At 65.7% G+C, this 14,041-nt stretch overlaps 1 protein-coding gene across 1 annotated transcript in view; it reads left to right on the top strand.

Moving 5' to 3' along the window:
* The window catches only part of COL22A1 (collagen type XXII alpha 1 chain), a 167,873-nt gene that overhangs the window by 67,612 nt on the left and 86,220 nt on the right, over nucleotides 1-14,041 (top strand). Inside the window, exons 13-21 of the mRNA XM_045861103.1 lie at nucleotides 893-946; nucleotides 1,335-1,379; nucleotides 2,450-2,503; nucleotides 2,996-3,040; nucleotides 8,216-8,269; nucleotides 8,823-8,867; nucleotides 11,576-11,620; nucleotides 11,870-11,899; nucleotides 12,197-12,250. Of these exons, the coding sequence (XP_045717059.1) occupies nucleotides 893-946; nucleotides 1,335-1,379; nucleotides 2,450-2,503; nucleotides 2,996-3,040; nucleotides 8,216-8,269; nucleotides 8,823-8,867; nucleotides 11,576-11,620; nucleotides 11,870-11,899; nucleotides 12,197-12,250 (426 nt within the window). The remainder of the gene's footprint in view (nucleotides 1-892; nucleotides 947-1,334; nucleotides 1,380-2,449; nucleotides 2,504-2,995; nucleotides 3,041-8,215; nucleotides 8,270-8,822; nucleotides 8,868-11,575; nucleotides 11,621-11,869; nucleotides 11,900-12,196; nucleotides 12,251-14,041) is intronic.

Below are 14,041 nucleotides of genomic sequence, written 5' to 3'. Positions count from 1 at the left end.
GCCCGAGGGTGGTGCTTGCCCATCAGCCCCTGTGCTCTCGCCCTGTGGGCGAGGCGGACTCCTCTCCCTGGTTCTCTGGGACCCTGCCCATGGCGGCCTGGCCCCCCTCCCCCCACGAGTGCATCAGTCTGCTCTGTGTCACATGGGAAAGGGACAGGGCGGCGGGATCCTCGATTTGAATCAAGCCGGCCTGGAACTCACTCATGCCCCCGTGGTTAAGTTGCCCCTGGGCCCTCTCCGGGGAAGCTCCCTCTGGGGGCCGGGAGGGGAGCAGCCAGGCCCACGTCCCCTGGACCCCCACAGCTGCCCCGTGCTGTGCTTGTCCCCAGCGCCGCTGTGTGACTCCTTCTGATGGCGTTTGCCCCAGCAAACCGTAAAAAACTAAGCCCCTGTCCTAGCCCAGTGGTTCCCGCCCAGGGGCAGCTTTGCCTGCAGGGCCAGTGGCAGTTCCTGGGGACACTTCTGGTCGTCACAACGAGGGGTGCGGCTGCTGGCCACCCTACAGTGGGAGGGCAGCCCTCGGCAAAGAGTCGTCCTGCCCAATGGCCATCGGCCCCAGTTCTGCCATCTGTGTGTGCGTGTGTGCGGCACTGAGCTAGGAGGGAAGCGGCCGCACTGTGCGTGGCGCAGGGATGTGGGCGGGGCTTCTCGCTGTCAGGTGCGCTCAGATGCCTGGGGTCTTGTTAGCACCTGAGCCCGACACGGTAGGGCTCTGGTGCGGCCTGAGAATCTGCATTCCTCTCACCGTCCGGGTGGAGCCCATGTCCAGGCGGCTGGGCCTCCCTCTGAGCAGCAGAATCTGGGCCACCACCCAGCCTGGCCTGTCCCCACGGCGCCGGCCTGCCGGGGGCCTGTTCCCGAACCAATGGCTGCTCTCTTTCTGTCGCCCTAGGGTTCCCTGGGCCCACCCGGCCTCCCTGGGAGAGACGGCAGCAAAGGCGTGCGGGTACGTGTGCTCCCACCACCCTTCCCGCGAGGCAGCGCCGGGCCCAGGGGCCGGCCAGAGCCCGCTGGCCCCCTCAGGGGCAGCCAGGCCCAGGCCCAGGCCCAAGCTGGGGGCTCGCTTGTGTGAGCAGCTCCCAGGCCCCCGAGGTCGGCCTCACAGTGATCACTCCCCCTGCAGCTGAGGCCCCCGGGCGTCATCTGTGTGTCCCCAGAAGCTGCGTCTCGGTCAGGCGACAGGCAGTTCAGTACAGGTGGTCTCCTGGTCCCCAGGGCCCTGACTTGGGACCAAGTCACAGTCCAAGGCTAAGGACTCACCCACCACCCCAGTTTGTTGCTCCAGGAGCTGGGGTGGGCCCTTGGGCGGTGACCGTGTCCTGCTCTGTGTGCAGGGGGAGCCTGGAGAGCCGGGGCTGCCGGGTGAGGTGGGCATGCGGGTAAGTGTCACCTCCAGCTGCGTTCTGCTCGTGTCCCCAGGGGACAGGTCTGGGTGCAGAGCCGGCTGCTTTAGGGGTAGGGGGGACGCCCCCACACACCCCTACCTAACCTCGTGTCGCTGCATGCTGCTTGGGTGTGTGTCTGTTTAATTTCCCCTAAATTCTAACAGAAGTGAATCCTGCCATATTCTGTGTGTGTGCTTTTCGGGCACTGGGTGGGGGGGACAGGGACCCCTTTCCACCCCAGCCCGGAGAGCCTCCCCCCACTCTCCTCATCGAGGGAGGCTCGCCGTTCCACGGCGTGGCTGCTCCCTAACTTGCTCAGCTCCCCGACCCCCGGCCCCGAGGTGGGGTCCAGTGTCACTGGTTTTTCACCGGAGTGAGCGAAGCATCGAGTGCACGTGCCTGAGTGTGTCTCCGTGGGTATGACTGCGTTTTCCTTTCAGCAGGACAGACGGCAAAAAGTTGGCATTCCTTTGCCTGGCTGAAGAAATGCACGTGTTAATTTTAATAGCTTTTAACAGATGCTGCCAAATGAATTGCTTAAAAGCTGCAGCAGTTCATGGTCCCAGCCACAGGGGCCCTCCGGGCTCCGTGGAGGGTTGCCGGGCGTGGTCAGGGCCTGTCCAGGCTCGGGCCCCGGGGCTGGGTTCGAACCCCGAGCTGCAGGCAGAGTCACGCTGATTGGCAGCTGTGTGCCTGTCCTGGCCAGGTCACCGCACAAGGGGCGTAGGTCAGGGGACAAGGGGCACAGGGCAGGGACCCGTGGGCATGGAATCGTGGCGCTGGCCTCCTCAGAGCTCAGAGCCGGCCCTCTGCTAGCCCGCCCTTGAAGTTGAGCAGATCAGGGGTGGGTCCTGGCTCCACCAGGCAGGGGATGGCGTGGGTCTCAGTTGAGACGGCAGTGGCGGTGGGGCCTCTCCGGGCAACCTCGTGGAGCAGTGTGGCTGCACGTCTCGGGTGACGGGTGACAGGCAGCGGGTGCTGCCTCACGCCTGGTGCTGACGGAGTGTCGCCTCTGCTCCCACCTCTCCGCCCCGTTCCACCTCCTTGTGAACGCGGCTCTGCAGGGACCCCACGGACCGCCTGGGCTGCCCGGGCCCCCTGGACACGTCGGAGCTCCCGTGAGTATGGGCGTTTGTCTGGAGGGGCCCTGGGCCCTTGTCCAGGGGCGGGGCCCAGTCTGTGTGTGACAGGTCCCCCCGCCCCCACACATCCATCCACAGAGGATCTGCTGTCTTGCACCTGTCGATGGCAGTGGGGTGGTGGTGGCCGGACGGCAGGCTCTGGCTGGCAGTGGGGACTGACCCTGAAGCCACGTTCCTGTCCTTGGCACACTGAACTCAGGGGCCGGTGGGGGGTCTTCCTGTCTAGCCAGGAGGCCCTGGGTCACCTGGACCAGGGGACGAGCCCGGAGAGCTCACCTGCACCTTGGCAGGGGCCAAGCTGGGCAGCCAGGCCCGAGGGAGGACAGCAGCCCAGTGTGCACAGGCAGGCTTCCTGGGGGGCCCCTCACCAGTGTCCCTGGCAGCCTGTACACGGGCCACTGCCGGCGGCCCGCGGTGAGGACGAAGAGGCTGGCCGAGATGCTGACTCCGACCTTCCCTCTCCCCCAGGGTCTCCAAGGAGAGCGAGGGGAGCGGGGGGCCCGCGGAGAGAAGGTAGGTACAGTCAGCTTTCTGTGGAGACAGGAAGCAGGTTCCCCGGGCCCGTCCGCCCTGTGCTGGTTTGTGTGTGCACACGTGTGCTCGTGTGTGCGTGTATGCCCATGCCTGCCTGTGCAGCGAGTGTACATACTGGAGTGTGTGTGTGGTGTGTGCATGGCAAGTGTGTGTGCCCACGTGCATGCACCCCAGGTGAGGTCCGGGAGAGGAGCTCAGCCCGTGTCCCTCCGGGCGCCCTCACCACTAGGGGGAGCTGTACCCATTGCAGGAGGCTACGAGGGGCATTAGATGAGTTCACCTTCGAGAGCCCTTGAACCGCGCTGAGCAGCACGCGCCCCCCATGCAGGAGGTGGGAAGACAGACAGAGAGAGGGGAGGCACGAGCCTGGGCTCCGCGGGCTCAGCTCGGGGTGCGATTTCTGACTCCGGCGCTGACTTTCTGGGCGGCTCCGGGACAGCTGGTCCCTTCTCTGCACCCCCGTGTCCCCATCTGTCGGAGGAGCCCGGGCTGTGTGAAGCCTCAGGCTCCTTCCCAGTCCTTGCATCCGATGGCCCTGAAACAGCCGATTGCACCACGCACCTGACTTCTTGCATCAGCAGGAAGGAAGTTTCCATTGCCCTGCAGGACTGGCCCGTCCAGCTGCCCGGCCTCGGCCGGCGTGGAGCCGGGCCAGAGCGAGCCGCCACCCTCCGTCAGCAAGGCCAGTGCCCGCTGCCCGGCGTTCTCTGTGAGGGGTGCGGCCCTGGCTCTGGGCATTTTCCGGAAGGTGCCTTGGGGGCGCAGCGGGGTGTGCAGGCTCTGCGGGCAGGAGGACCTCCTGGTGATGGAGGGGCAGTGGGACCCGCGTGGGCTGTGCAGGCACCACTGAACATGGGACCAAGGCACACTGTAAGGGGATCTAGTCAGTCACACAGAGGGATCCCCTCGCTGTGGGGCCAGACTCGGGCACAGCAGGCCCAGCTCCATCCGAGAACGCGCTCCCAGGACCACGTGGAGGGGCGGTGACAGCCGAGCTCCTGGGCCCCAGACAGTTTCCCAGGGGTCCCACCCCGGCGGCCCTAGCAAAGCTGCATCAGCAGCAGCAGACCTGCCCCGAGGCCCCGCCTCTCCCAGCTCTCGGGCTGCACCCAGGCTTCCAGACTCGCTGACATTTAGGGTGACGCTGGCTGCCTCCAGAAGTGAAGCCGGCTGTGAAAGCAGACCCAGGACTGTCACCCTCAATGCACGTTGTTCTGGAAGGGTGGGTGGGGCCGCCCACCAGGCTGGACTGCATTCCGGTATTGGTTTGAATCCCCGCCGTGTGCGGGGCCCACCGAGGTGCGCTCATGCCCTCATCTGGCAAACCTTTCTGGAGCCAGCGGCGTGGAAGAAGCACGCCGCACAGCCTCCCACGGGGAATGTGTCCACCAACACCCAGCGCTCAGAGTTCTCCAGGCAATCAGCCCAGAAGACAGGCTGTAAGTGGGGTGCGTGCGCCCTCTGCTGTCGGGACTCGGCGCCGCAGCACGGGGAGCGGAGCTGAGCGGAGGGATCCAGAGGGCGAATGCGCGAGGATGACGCCCTTGATCTCTGAGACCTGCCGCCCTTCCTGAAGCCAGGGGCCACCTGTCCTGGGGTTGATGCGAGTTTTAAAGGTCACTCCTCTCTCTGCACCTGGTACCGGAAGGTGCTCTGGCCCAGGAGAGCGTTTCACTGGGATTGCACACACACCTCCCAGCAACGGGGGCACGCGACGGGCAGGGGAGGTCTTAGCGATCCTGTGCGGCAGCCAGCCGCCGGTTTTCTTGTCCTGCGTCTTATTACTGCCCCCGCGGCGAGGAAACGAGTACCGGCGAGGTCTCAGTCTCTGCAGCCGGCAGCCGGCGCTCAGTGAGTCGGAGGCGGGCTCAGGCCTCCGGACCGCTGGCCCGGTCTGTGCGCTCTAGGCCCTCGGGTGCCCCGGCCCACGCCCTTCCTCTCCCGCGACGCTCCCCTCTTGCTGGCCCCTTTCAGCTGATGGATGCCGCTCCTTTCCCGAGTTCCACTCTCGGCCACTCTCGGCTACTCTCGGCTCCGCGTGGTCGGGTTTCAATAGGCACTGTCTAAGCCTCCCCACGTGTCCGCTCGCTCGCTCGCCCTCACAGCAGCCTTCTCTGCAGACGGGAAACCGAGTCGTCGGCCCAGGCCACGCAGCTGGAGAGAGGACAGCCAGGCTTTCAGTCTGGTGAGGGTGACCGCTGGTCCCTGCCCCCCGCCGCCCCCAGGAGCCCCGGCTGCCGCTCGGCCGGTGCCGGGAGCCAGGCTGGTGGCCCGTCGTCCAGGCCTTGTCCTCTGCCACGCTTGCGTGGTCAGTGCAGCGGCGACAGTTCCTGACACAGACAAACAGCAGCGGAGGAAAACTGGGCGTCAAGCCTTTGGGGGAAACACACTCTCTCTGGTGTGACCGCTCACCCGGCTCTTCCTTACGGCTCTGCCCACGCCCCGGCAGGCGGTTCAGCCAGCGGGAGACCCTGCTGTGTGGGCCCCCGCCTCCCTTCTTCTCTCTGTCTCTGCCCTCTCTCGGGCACCCACCTTCCCCTGCCCGTCTCTTGCTCCCCCTTCCCCCGCTCACGAAAAGCCAGGTCTGCCGGCACCCAGCCGTGTCCCTCTGGCCCCCCTGCTCCGTGCTGACTAGCCCCGCAGACTGCTGACGCCACATCCAGCCAGGCCCTTGCTGTGCACCCGCAGCTGTGCCGCGTGGCAGCTTGGGGGGATCTTGGCTCCGGCTGCGCTGACCTGGAAATGCCCAGGCCGGGAAGTGAGACTGGCCCCCCGCTTCAGGCGGAGTGGGGGCGGTGGCTGGCTGCAACCCCGCTGAGCAGGCTGCCCTTGGCTGAGCCTCGTGGGGGGGGGGCCTGCCCTGGGAGACGGGCGGCCTTGGCTTTGCTCCTGGCCCCATCACTGAGTGTCCCTGGGACCCTGGACCAGAGACACCCCCTCTGGCTGTCAGTTTCCTCACCTGTCACGTGAGCCCTTGGGTGCTGTGGGCTCCAGGGCACTGCCAGCTCGGCCACTCCGGGAGCCTCGGGAGAGACCGCCCGCTCCCCCAGGGCCTCCGCCAGACCCCGTGGAGGGCAGCAACGCGGACCGAGGGTCCAGGGCTCCAGGTGTCGGCTCCCGTGCAAACACGCCTCGCGGGGGGTGAGTGGCTTTACCGCTGGGCCTCGGTTTCCTCGCCCATCACTGGCCCCCAGCACGCCCCCAACCTCCCGGCGCCGGACTCGGACGAAGAGAAGGGGAAGGGACAGACGCGGAATTGGGTGGCGGAGATAACACAGGCAGCTCTCGCTCACCCAAGACTCACCGGATGAGACTTTCTAAAGAATCAATGTGTAATGGTACTTGCAAATAGAAATGTGTTTGTCCTTCTAGGATGTCGAAATAATTCCTGAAGGATAGAAAATGCATTATAATTAGGTTCACGTAGGTGCGGGACGCAGAGAAACTGCAGACCACACTGCCGAAATGGGAGAGGTTCTGCCAACGGAGGCGGGGCCTGGGGTTGCGGGGCAGCTTTCGGGGTTCACTGGGGCCATGTGCTTGGAGCGGCCGAGTTGGGCTCCTCACTACCATCCGCCCTACCCCCCAACTTCGGCTTCACCTGGCCAGCGGCAGCCTTGCTTTCTGTCCCCAGACGGAGAGGACCACGCCCCAGGGCATCTGTGCAGAGAAGGCGGCCCACTGAGGCCTCCCGGCCGTCTGTCTGGAAGCCCCGCCGTGCCCTCGGTCACTGGGCTGGGCCGGGGCGGGTGCAGACTCGGCCCCCTCGGGCAGGCAGCCCAAGGCTCACACAGCAGAATGAGCCAGAAGCCAGGCATCCTCCGTCATTCGGAGAAAAACAACATCCCGAGAGAGATGCACCAACCTGAAAAAAAAATCCCACAAATAAAAATAAGCAATGAAGTCATGGAAAAATGAAAGGAGAGTTCAGAATAATTTTCACAGGCAGCCTCCCAGTGATTCAGTGCATGCCACCTGGGGGCCACACTGCGCATGCCTGCCCCGGGCCCCGGGGACACGCTCCGGGGTCCTGTCCTCCCGTGAGACGCGGGGGAGTAACCTGGGTAATGAAGGCGCGTTGCATGGAGAGTGGGGGAGGCCTCCATGAGCCCCCGAGGAGGAGGAGAGGGCTGACGCCTCGCAGGATAAGGGCGCGGAGGTGGCGGTAATGTGAGCCCTGCAGGGTGTGGGGGGGACCAGCCAGCAGAGGGATGAGCGAGAGCGGCAGGTGGGAACAGGAAGGTGTCGCTGAGTGTGAGGACCTCGGTGAGGGGAGCTGTGGCTGCCGCCCCCCTGAGCCTGAGCCCACCTCGCTGAGTCACCTTCCTTCACCTGCAGTCCGCAGGGCCGCCTGGGAGCGGGACCCTGGCTGGCACCACGAGACACGAGGGGTTCCTGTGCTTGGGACACAGTGGCCTCCGTGGGCTTCGGCTCAGACAGCCAGTGTGGGGCCGGGGGGTCACCCACAGGGGTGTTAGGTGGGTTGTCACCTCCCTCGGTCAGGTGCCTTCGAGGACAGGATCATCATCGTCCCGTGAATGACAGTCCTTGGCCAGGACCGCACAGCCAGTGAGACACTCACGCCCGGCTCCGTCTGGGTGCCAGCAGATGGGGGGGGCTTTGGGTGGTCGTGTGGACGTAGGGTGGCCCAGCCTTAGCCAGTGATGAACTCTTAGGTCCTCTCCGAGCACCGGTGAGGTAGAGGATGGTCACACCCACTCACTGGCCGAACGGGGGAGGAGTGAGACGCGCCCGCAGCTTTGGGAGCTGCCTTCCAGACCACACAGGCCTCCCTCCGACCACAGACACGGGGAGGTGGGGAGACTGCGCCTCAGAGAGGCCCCGTGGCCTTTCCTGGGTCACGGATTTGGAAAATGAGAAGCAGAGCTAGGGACCTGGTTTCTCTGACCTTGGACCTATGCCCCTTGGCCCCCGACACACTAGGGGTGTGTGTGTGTGAGCGCGTGTGTGTGCCTGTGTGTGTGCCTGCGCGCATGTGGCCAACCTGGCCCTGAAGGTGCCTGGCGGGGAGGGGAGCCGGGGGCAGTCGGACACTGAGGGTCTTCGCCTGCCTTCCCTCTTCATGGCGCTGGCCCCGGGCACGTCCATCTGTTCTGCATTTCTTCCTCTTCCTCCCTTTCCTCCTTTCCCCAGGGGGAGCGTGGCCTGGACGGGTTCCCTGGGAAGCCTGGGGAGCAGGGAGCACAGGTAGGTGGGCCTTGGCGCGGGTGGGGGTCAGTGCAGGAGGTTCCTCCTGGCAACAGGGAGAAGGAGGGGGCCTCGCCTTCAGCACCTCCTACACCAGCCCCACGGGGCTCCGGCTTTCCCTGGGCATTGACTAATCCAGGCTCAGAGTTCAGGCGGTCCGTTCCCTGGTCCCTGGTCCCTGGTCCTGGAGACCCTCGGCCCTCGGCACCCCGGGATTCCAGCCCGCACCGCCGACTCGGCCCTCCCAGCCCTGTGCCGGGGGCAGGCACAGCACCCTGCCCCTGCCCCCGTCCCCTGGAGCGCCAGGTGCTCTTTCGTCCCTCGTGCCCCCCAGGAGAGGGCGTGGCTCCCCTAGAGGGTGTTTTCCCTGCTGCAGCGCCAGTGTGGGTGCAGAGGGGCCATGGGCAGATGTCAGCTGAGGAAGAGCTTTCTGGAAGTCTGGTCTAGGGGTCTATGTCTTCGGGGGGGAAAGCAAATCAGAGCTTTGGGCTGCGTCCCCTCCACCCACCTGCTCCACCCACCCATGCTGACAGCAACCCCCTCTCTCCCCTAGGGAAGTCCTGGCCCTCCCGGCGTGGCCGGGCCCCGGGGAGAGAAGGTAAGCCGGGGCCAGGGGCGGGGCGAGGGGCGGGGTGGGGGGCGCAGGCTGGAGCTGTGGGAACAGAGCACAGACCAACCTGGTGAGTCGGCACCGGGAACTCAGCCTGCACGTAACTTCTGGTTGCTGCATTTGAATGTGTTTTTACTTTGAGGAACAAAAACTCACTTGACAAGCCAATTCCTGTCATGTCATACGCAGGCGCAGTAGAACGCTGTGCGACTTAAGTTGCCTGTGGACCGGGGCAGGCCGGGAGTTTTAAATGCACAAGTCTCGCCCTCCTCCTCTCCCTCCCCCCACCCCGCCCCCCGCGAGGCCTGCAAAGGGTTCCGACTTTACCAGGGTCACAGTTCCGAGCGTGTGCCGGGTCTTTCGTGAACGGACGGCAGAGTGTCTCTCGTCACGCCGGCCCCTGTCTCGGCGCCTTTTCCAACAAGGCGTGGCTCAGGCAACGGGGCCACACAGCCCTTGCGCCCCCCGGCTGAACAGGCTCCGTGTGGGACTTGCTGGTGGGTCGTGAGGGGCTGTGAGCATGACCGTGAAGGGAATAACCTTCCCAGGCGTTCGGGTCATGCGGTGGGTTTGGGGTCACAGCATGAGGGGAGGCCGGGTAGAGCCCAAGGCTCGTGGCCAGGCCCCTGGGGAGGACATGAGACGCGGGGACTTCAGACGAGGTGGGAAGAGGGAAGGGAGCACAGGAGGGACCCAGGGACACTCTGACGGGGTGGCCAGAGGCACAGCACGTCCACTCATGTCTCTGAGCACAGGGGAGGGTCACTGGCCGCCTCGGACGCACTCCCGGCCCACGCCGGAAACGCGGGGTGGGGAGAGGCCGCCCGGACTCTGGAAGCAGACCCGGCGGACGTCACAAATGAGCAAACGGGCTGGTCCATGGGCTGGGCAGGCTGAGCCGCCTCCGTGGGGGCCTGGTACTGCCCAGCTCAGGTCTGCTGCACCCCCCCCTCCCCCCCTCAGGCTGCCCTTCAGGCTGAGGGAGCTGTTCTCTCCACCTGAGTATTTTTGGAGCCGAGATTCACATTGTTGTCCTATCCTGGTGTCAGGACTCTAAAATGCTCTTGTGGTTCTTTGACATGATGCTGAATCCTAAAATAAGTAGGTGGTTTATTTCATGTCCCTGGGAAGAAGGGACCTTTGAAGTTCGGGCCTGGCCATGACTTCCTGCTACTGAGAGAGAGAGAGAGAGGTGGGGGGGAGAGAGAGAGGGAGGGGGAGAGAGAGAGGTAGGGGGAGAAAAAGAGGTAGGGGGAGAGAGAGAGAGAGAGAGAGAGAGAGAGAGAGAGAGAGAGAGAGAGAGAGAGAGAGAGAGATGGGTGGAGAGAGAGAGAGGGACTTGATTATTACAAACCCTAAGCTGCCACTGCGTGGACAGCTTTCCTGGCCCGTCCGGTTTGGGAAGTAGCTGAGTTATTGTCGGTTACCATGGTGAATGCCACGGAGGTGGGGGTCAAGGCCGGGCCCTGGCATTACTTGGAGCGCTTGGTGGAATAACCCGGACACCTGGGTGCTCGGACGACGGTGCCCCTCAGCTCATTCGGGGCGGTCGTCATCGAGACACATCCTGGGTGTTGACAACTCGGGAAAGTCCCCGGGACCACAGGGCTGAGCTTTTGAACCCCTCACTGTGCGGGTGAGGGCACAAGCCTGGGCCAGTGGGGCGTCTTGTCCAAAGTTTAAAAAAGCCTTAAACAGCGGGGTCAGCTGAGGTTTTAGACACACGCCTGACGCTGTGGAAAGAGATGACTTTCCCTCCTGCTGGGCCGCAGTGGGGCCCGAGGAGTGGTGACCCTGTCTGTTCTGGTGTCAGAGAACACCTGTTCGGGGCCCACAGGACAGAGCCTGTGGCACAGGGCAGCCCAGGGGGACAGAGGGGCGATGAGTCACTCATGCCCGCTCCTTAGCCTCAGGGTCTGACGGGCGCTTTCTCATCCACTCAGCAGCTCCTTCCTTCTTTGCCACCTTCGTCAGCAGCGGTTTCTGAGTGCTCCCTGCTCCCCGAGCTAGCCCCTGGGGGAACACGAAGAGCCATGTCCCCAGGCCACAGGTGGGGACATTGGCTGCAGGTCGTGCCCTTGTCCCAGCCAGGGGGAAGCGGAGTGACAGCAGGAGGACACACAGGCCCCGCGTAGAGCCAGGCGGTAGCCCCAGCCGGAGGGAGGGGGGTCTGCTCAGCCCCCCTCGTCCCAGCTTGGCCTCCTGCGGGCAGTGGAGGAGGGGACCAGGCGGGTCTTGTTTGTGTGACTCGTGGAGGTGGAGGAGGACGGGCACAGTGTTGGTGCCGGTCCTTTCTCCGGCCAACAGTCGCTGCAGTCCGGAACACGGACTTGGCAGGAAGGACGCGCCAGACGGAAGGTGTCGTCTCTGCTCTCGGTGCCCCTGGTGCGGGCAGGTGCCTGTGCACCCATGCACGAGGGCTGCTCCCGAGCAGGACGTGGTTGAGAAAGGACCCGCCGGGGCCCCAGGCCGGTGTGACCACAGAGAGAACCAGCCTCCTCCCGCAGGACGCTGGGGTGCACTGCAGGAGGGCGCGCGGCCAGCGTGACGCCGTGTGCGGCGGCGTGTGGGGGAGGAGGGGCCCTGTGGACGTGCCTGAATGCGCAGGGGCCTCAGAGCAGCGGGGGGCCTCGGGGAGCCGCGGGGGGAGGCGGCACAACGTGCCCTCTGCTGAGACGGTTGTCATGTCTCCGCAGGGTGACGTGGGGCCCGCAGGACCGCCGGGCGTACCGGGCTCCGTGGTAAGTGGTTCTGCCCTCGGCGGCCGGAGCCCTGGGCTCCCAGGCTGGCGGCACTGAGTTGGTGGAAGGACCCCCGTCTCAGCAGAATTCTGGGAGGGCGCAGGCTGCCCCTGAGAAAAGTGGGGCGAAATCAGAGGACGGTCGGAAATGACCACACGACAGCGTGCGTGCGGGCACCCTTCGTGGAGCCGAGCGAGCTTGACCGCTGAGGAAGTGCCGCCCCTTTGCTGACGCCGGTTTGTCCCGCAGGTGCAGAGAGAGGGCCTGAAGGGCGAGCAGGTAAGGTGAACGTGGGCCCCCCCCCCATGGGGCTTTATTTGTTAGCAGAGGCAGAAAGGCCACGGCCACTGCCAGGGGGGTGGAAACTGCCAGCTGAGCCCAGAAGGAGCTCGGTGTCCTTCTGCGGGCCTTTCTCCCAGGATTGCTGGGGTCCGCCCTGCACCTTCCGGCACCTCGGGGTCCCTGTTGGGACCTGTGGAAGTGGACTCGGGGTCAGCAGAGGGTCACGGGTGGGGGTGGCCCTGGTCTGTTGTGGGAGGGAGCTGTGGCTAATGCATATTTGGTTTGTGTCCCCAGGGGGCTCCAGGACCGCAGGGTCACCAGGGCCCTCCTGGGCCTCCCGGAGCTCCGGTGAGTGCCCCCCCCGCCCAGCCCAGGGTCTGTTCTGAGCACCTGCAGGTGGGGGGAGGCAGAGCTCTCCTGCCCGAGCCCTGCGCCACCTCAGAGGCTCCTGACACCAACCGAGTGGCTGGTGATGGCATCACCGTCCTGCACGGCGGGGGTGGGGCGGGGGAGGGCGACTGAACCCTGGAAGAGGGAAGAGAGCGGCCACAGGTCGCGCCGTGCCCAGGTGTGAAGCCCGGGCGCCACCCCCCACCCCCCTGGGTCCCGAACAGGCCACGGCCGGGGTTCGGATGTTCAGCCTGGTGATTCAGTGTCCGTTCCGACAAAACGGACGGAAATATCAGGCGCTGAATCGTGTCCAGTGCTCGCGGGCTGCTCCCGGGTCCCGATCGAGGCCGACTTCCCGGCAACCCCCGCCCCTGGTTCTGTTTCCCCTCCATTAGGGGCTTAATGACGTGTGGACGACCACCGGGGAGGAGGCCGTGGGCAGGGCCCCCGCGATCGTCCCGGGCTGTGTGCCGGCACGCGGGGCAGTTAACAAGCGCACGGGGCCTCCCCGGGTCGGCGGCCGCCCCGAGCTCCCGGGCGGCAGGCTGCCGTCCGCCTCAGGCGACGGGGCTTTGCTGCAGGAGATAAGAAGGCAGTTCTCCGTCCGAGATGTCCACACACCACTGCTCGATCTCGCCGGCCAGGCCCCGTGCTCATTAGGGTAGGAGTGTGGCGTGTCGCCGGGGTGACACTGGAAGAAACGTAGAAGCTGTTTCATCCCCGTGTACGCATATCAGCTCCACGCCAGAGAGTTCAGGCCGGACAGGCCACCTGCTGTGGCCACAAGCGTCCACATCTGGCTTCCCCCCCTGCAGGGCCGGTCTCCAGGGCCCCCCCCCCCCCGGGTGTGACCGCCGTCGGGGACGGCACAGCAGGTCCTGCGGCATCTCCTCCGTGTCGAGCTCTGTGTGTGCGTGTGTGATTCGCAGGCCCCTGGTCGGCCCGCAGCGCGCGGCGTCTGCACCGCAGTGTGTTTTCACGGGCAGGCACGTGCGGGGGGGAGGGGGAGCCTGCGAGGGGGAGGGTGTGTTTTCCGCTCTCGCCAGTGAAGACCCTGGTGCAGGGATCCTGAGTGGCTCGCGCAGGGGCCCACGGCCAGCGAGAAGCAGCACTGAGCCTTGAACCCGCGCCGCCTGTCGGCCCCGACCCCTCCTGAGACGTGTGGAGGAGAGTCCCTTCACAGACACACAGGCCTGGCTGAGTCTCGAAAGAGCCAGCTGGGGCTTCTAGTCGCTTCTGTGGGGCCTTGCTTCCCTGGGCGCCCGAGGGCAGCACAGTAACCCGGGAGGGAGGGAGGGAGGGTGGAACCTTGGGTCACCGCGGTTTGTGCGTTTACGCACTCGTCGTGGTTCGGAGAGAAGGCCTCGAGCCTAGACGTGGTCCGGCACGGTGACGCAGAGCCCGGCAATAGCAGATGCTTCTGTGGCGGGGACATGCGTCCAAGAGGAGGACCCTGGAGCGCAGAGAGGGGGTGTTTCCGGCAACAGTGCACGTAGCACGCTGCTGACGGTCCCAGCTAACGCGGGGGGTCTCGCCGGCCCGCTCACACGCCACGCCCCCTTCCACGTGCCCCGCCATCCGGGCGCCAATCACACGCCGCCCGGCGGCCCGGGCGCCGCGGCAGGGTGTCTGTGCCCTCTCTTCCTGCGGCTCGCAGCGCCGCCTGGCGGGTGGGCACGGAGCATCCTCCCCACTTCAGAGAGGGGCTCTCCGAGGCTCGGGGAGGCCGGGGGGCCTGTCCGAGGTCAC

Source organism: Phyllostomus hastatus, unplaced genomic scaffold (assembly GCF_019186645.2).
Source record: "Phyllostomus hastatus isolate PE091 unplaced genomic scaffold, TTU_PhHast_1.1 phas_scaffold_21, whole genome shotgun sequence".
Lineage (NCBI taxonomy): Eukaryota > Metazoa > Chordata > Mammalia > Chiroptera > Phyllostomidae > Phyllostomus > Phyllostomus hastatus.
Note: the sequence above shows the minus strand (reverse complement) of the source record. Positions and strands in the feature narration are given on the sequence as shown.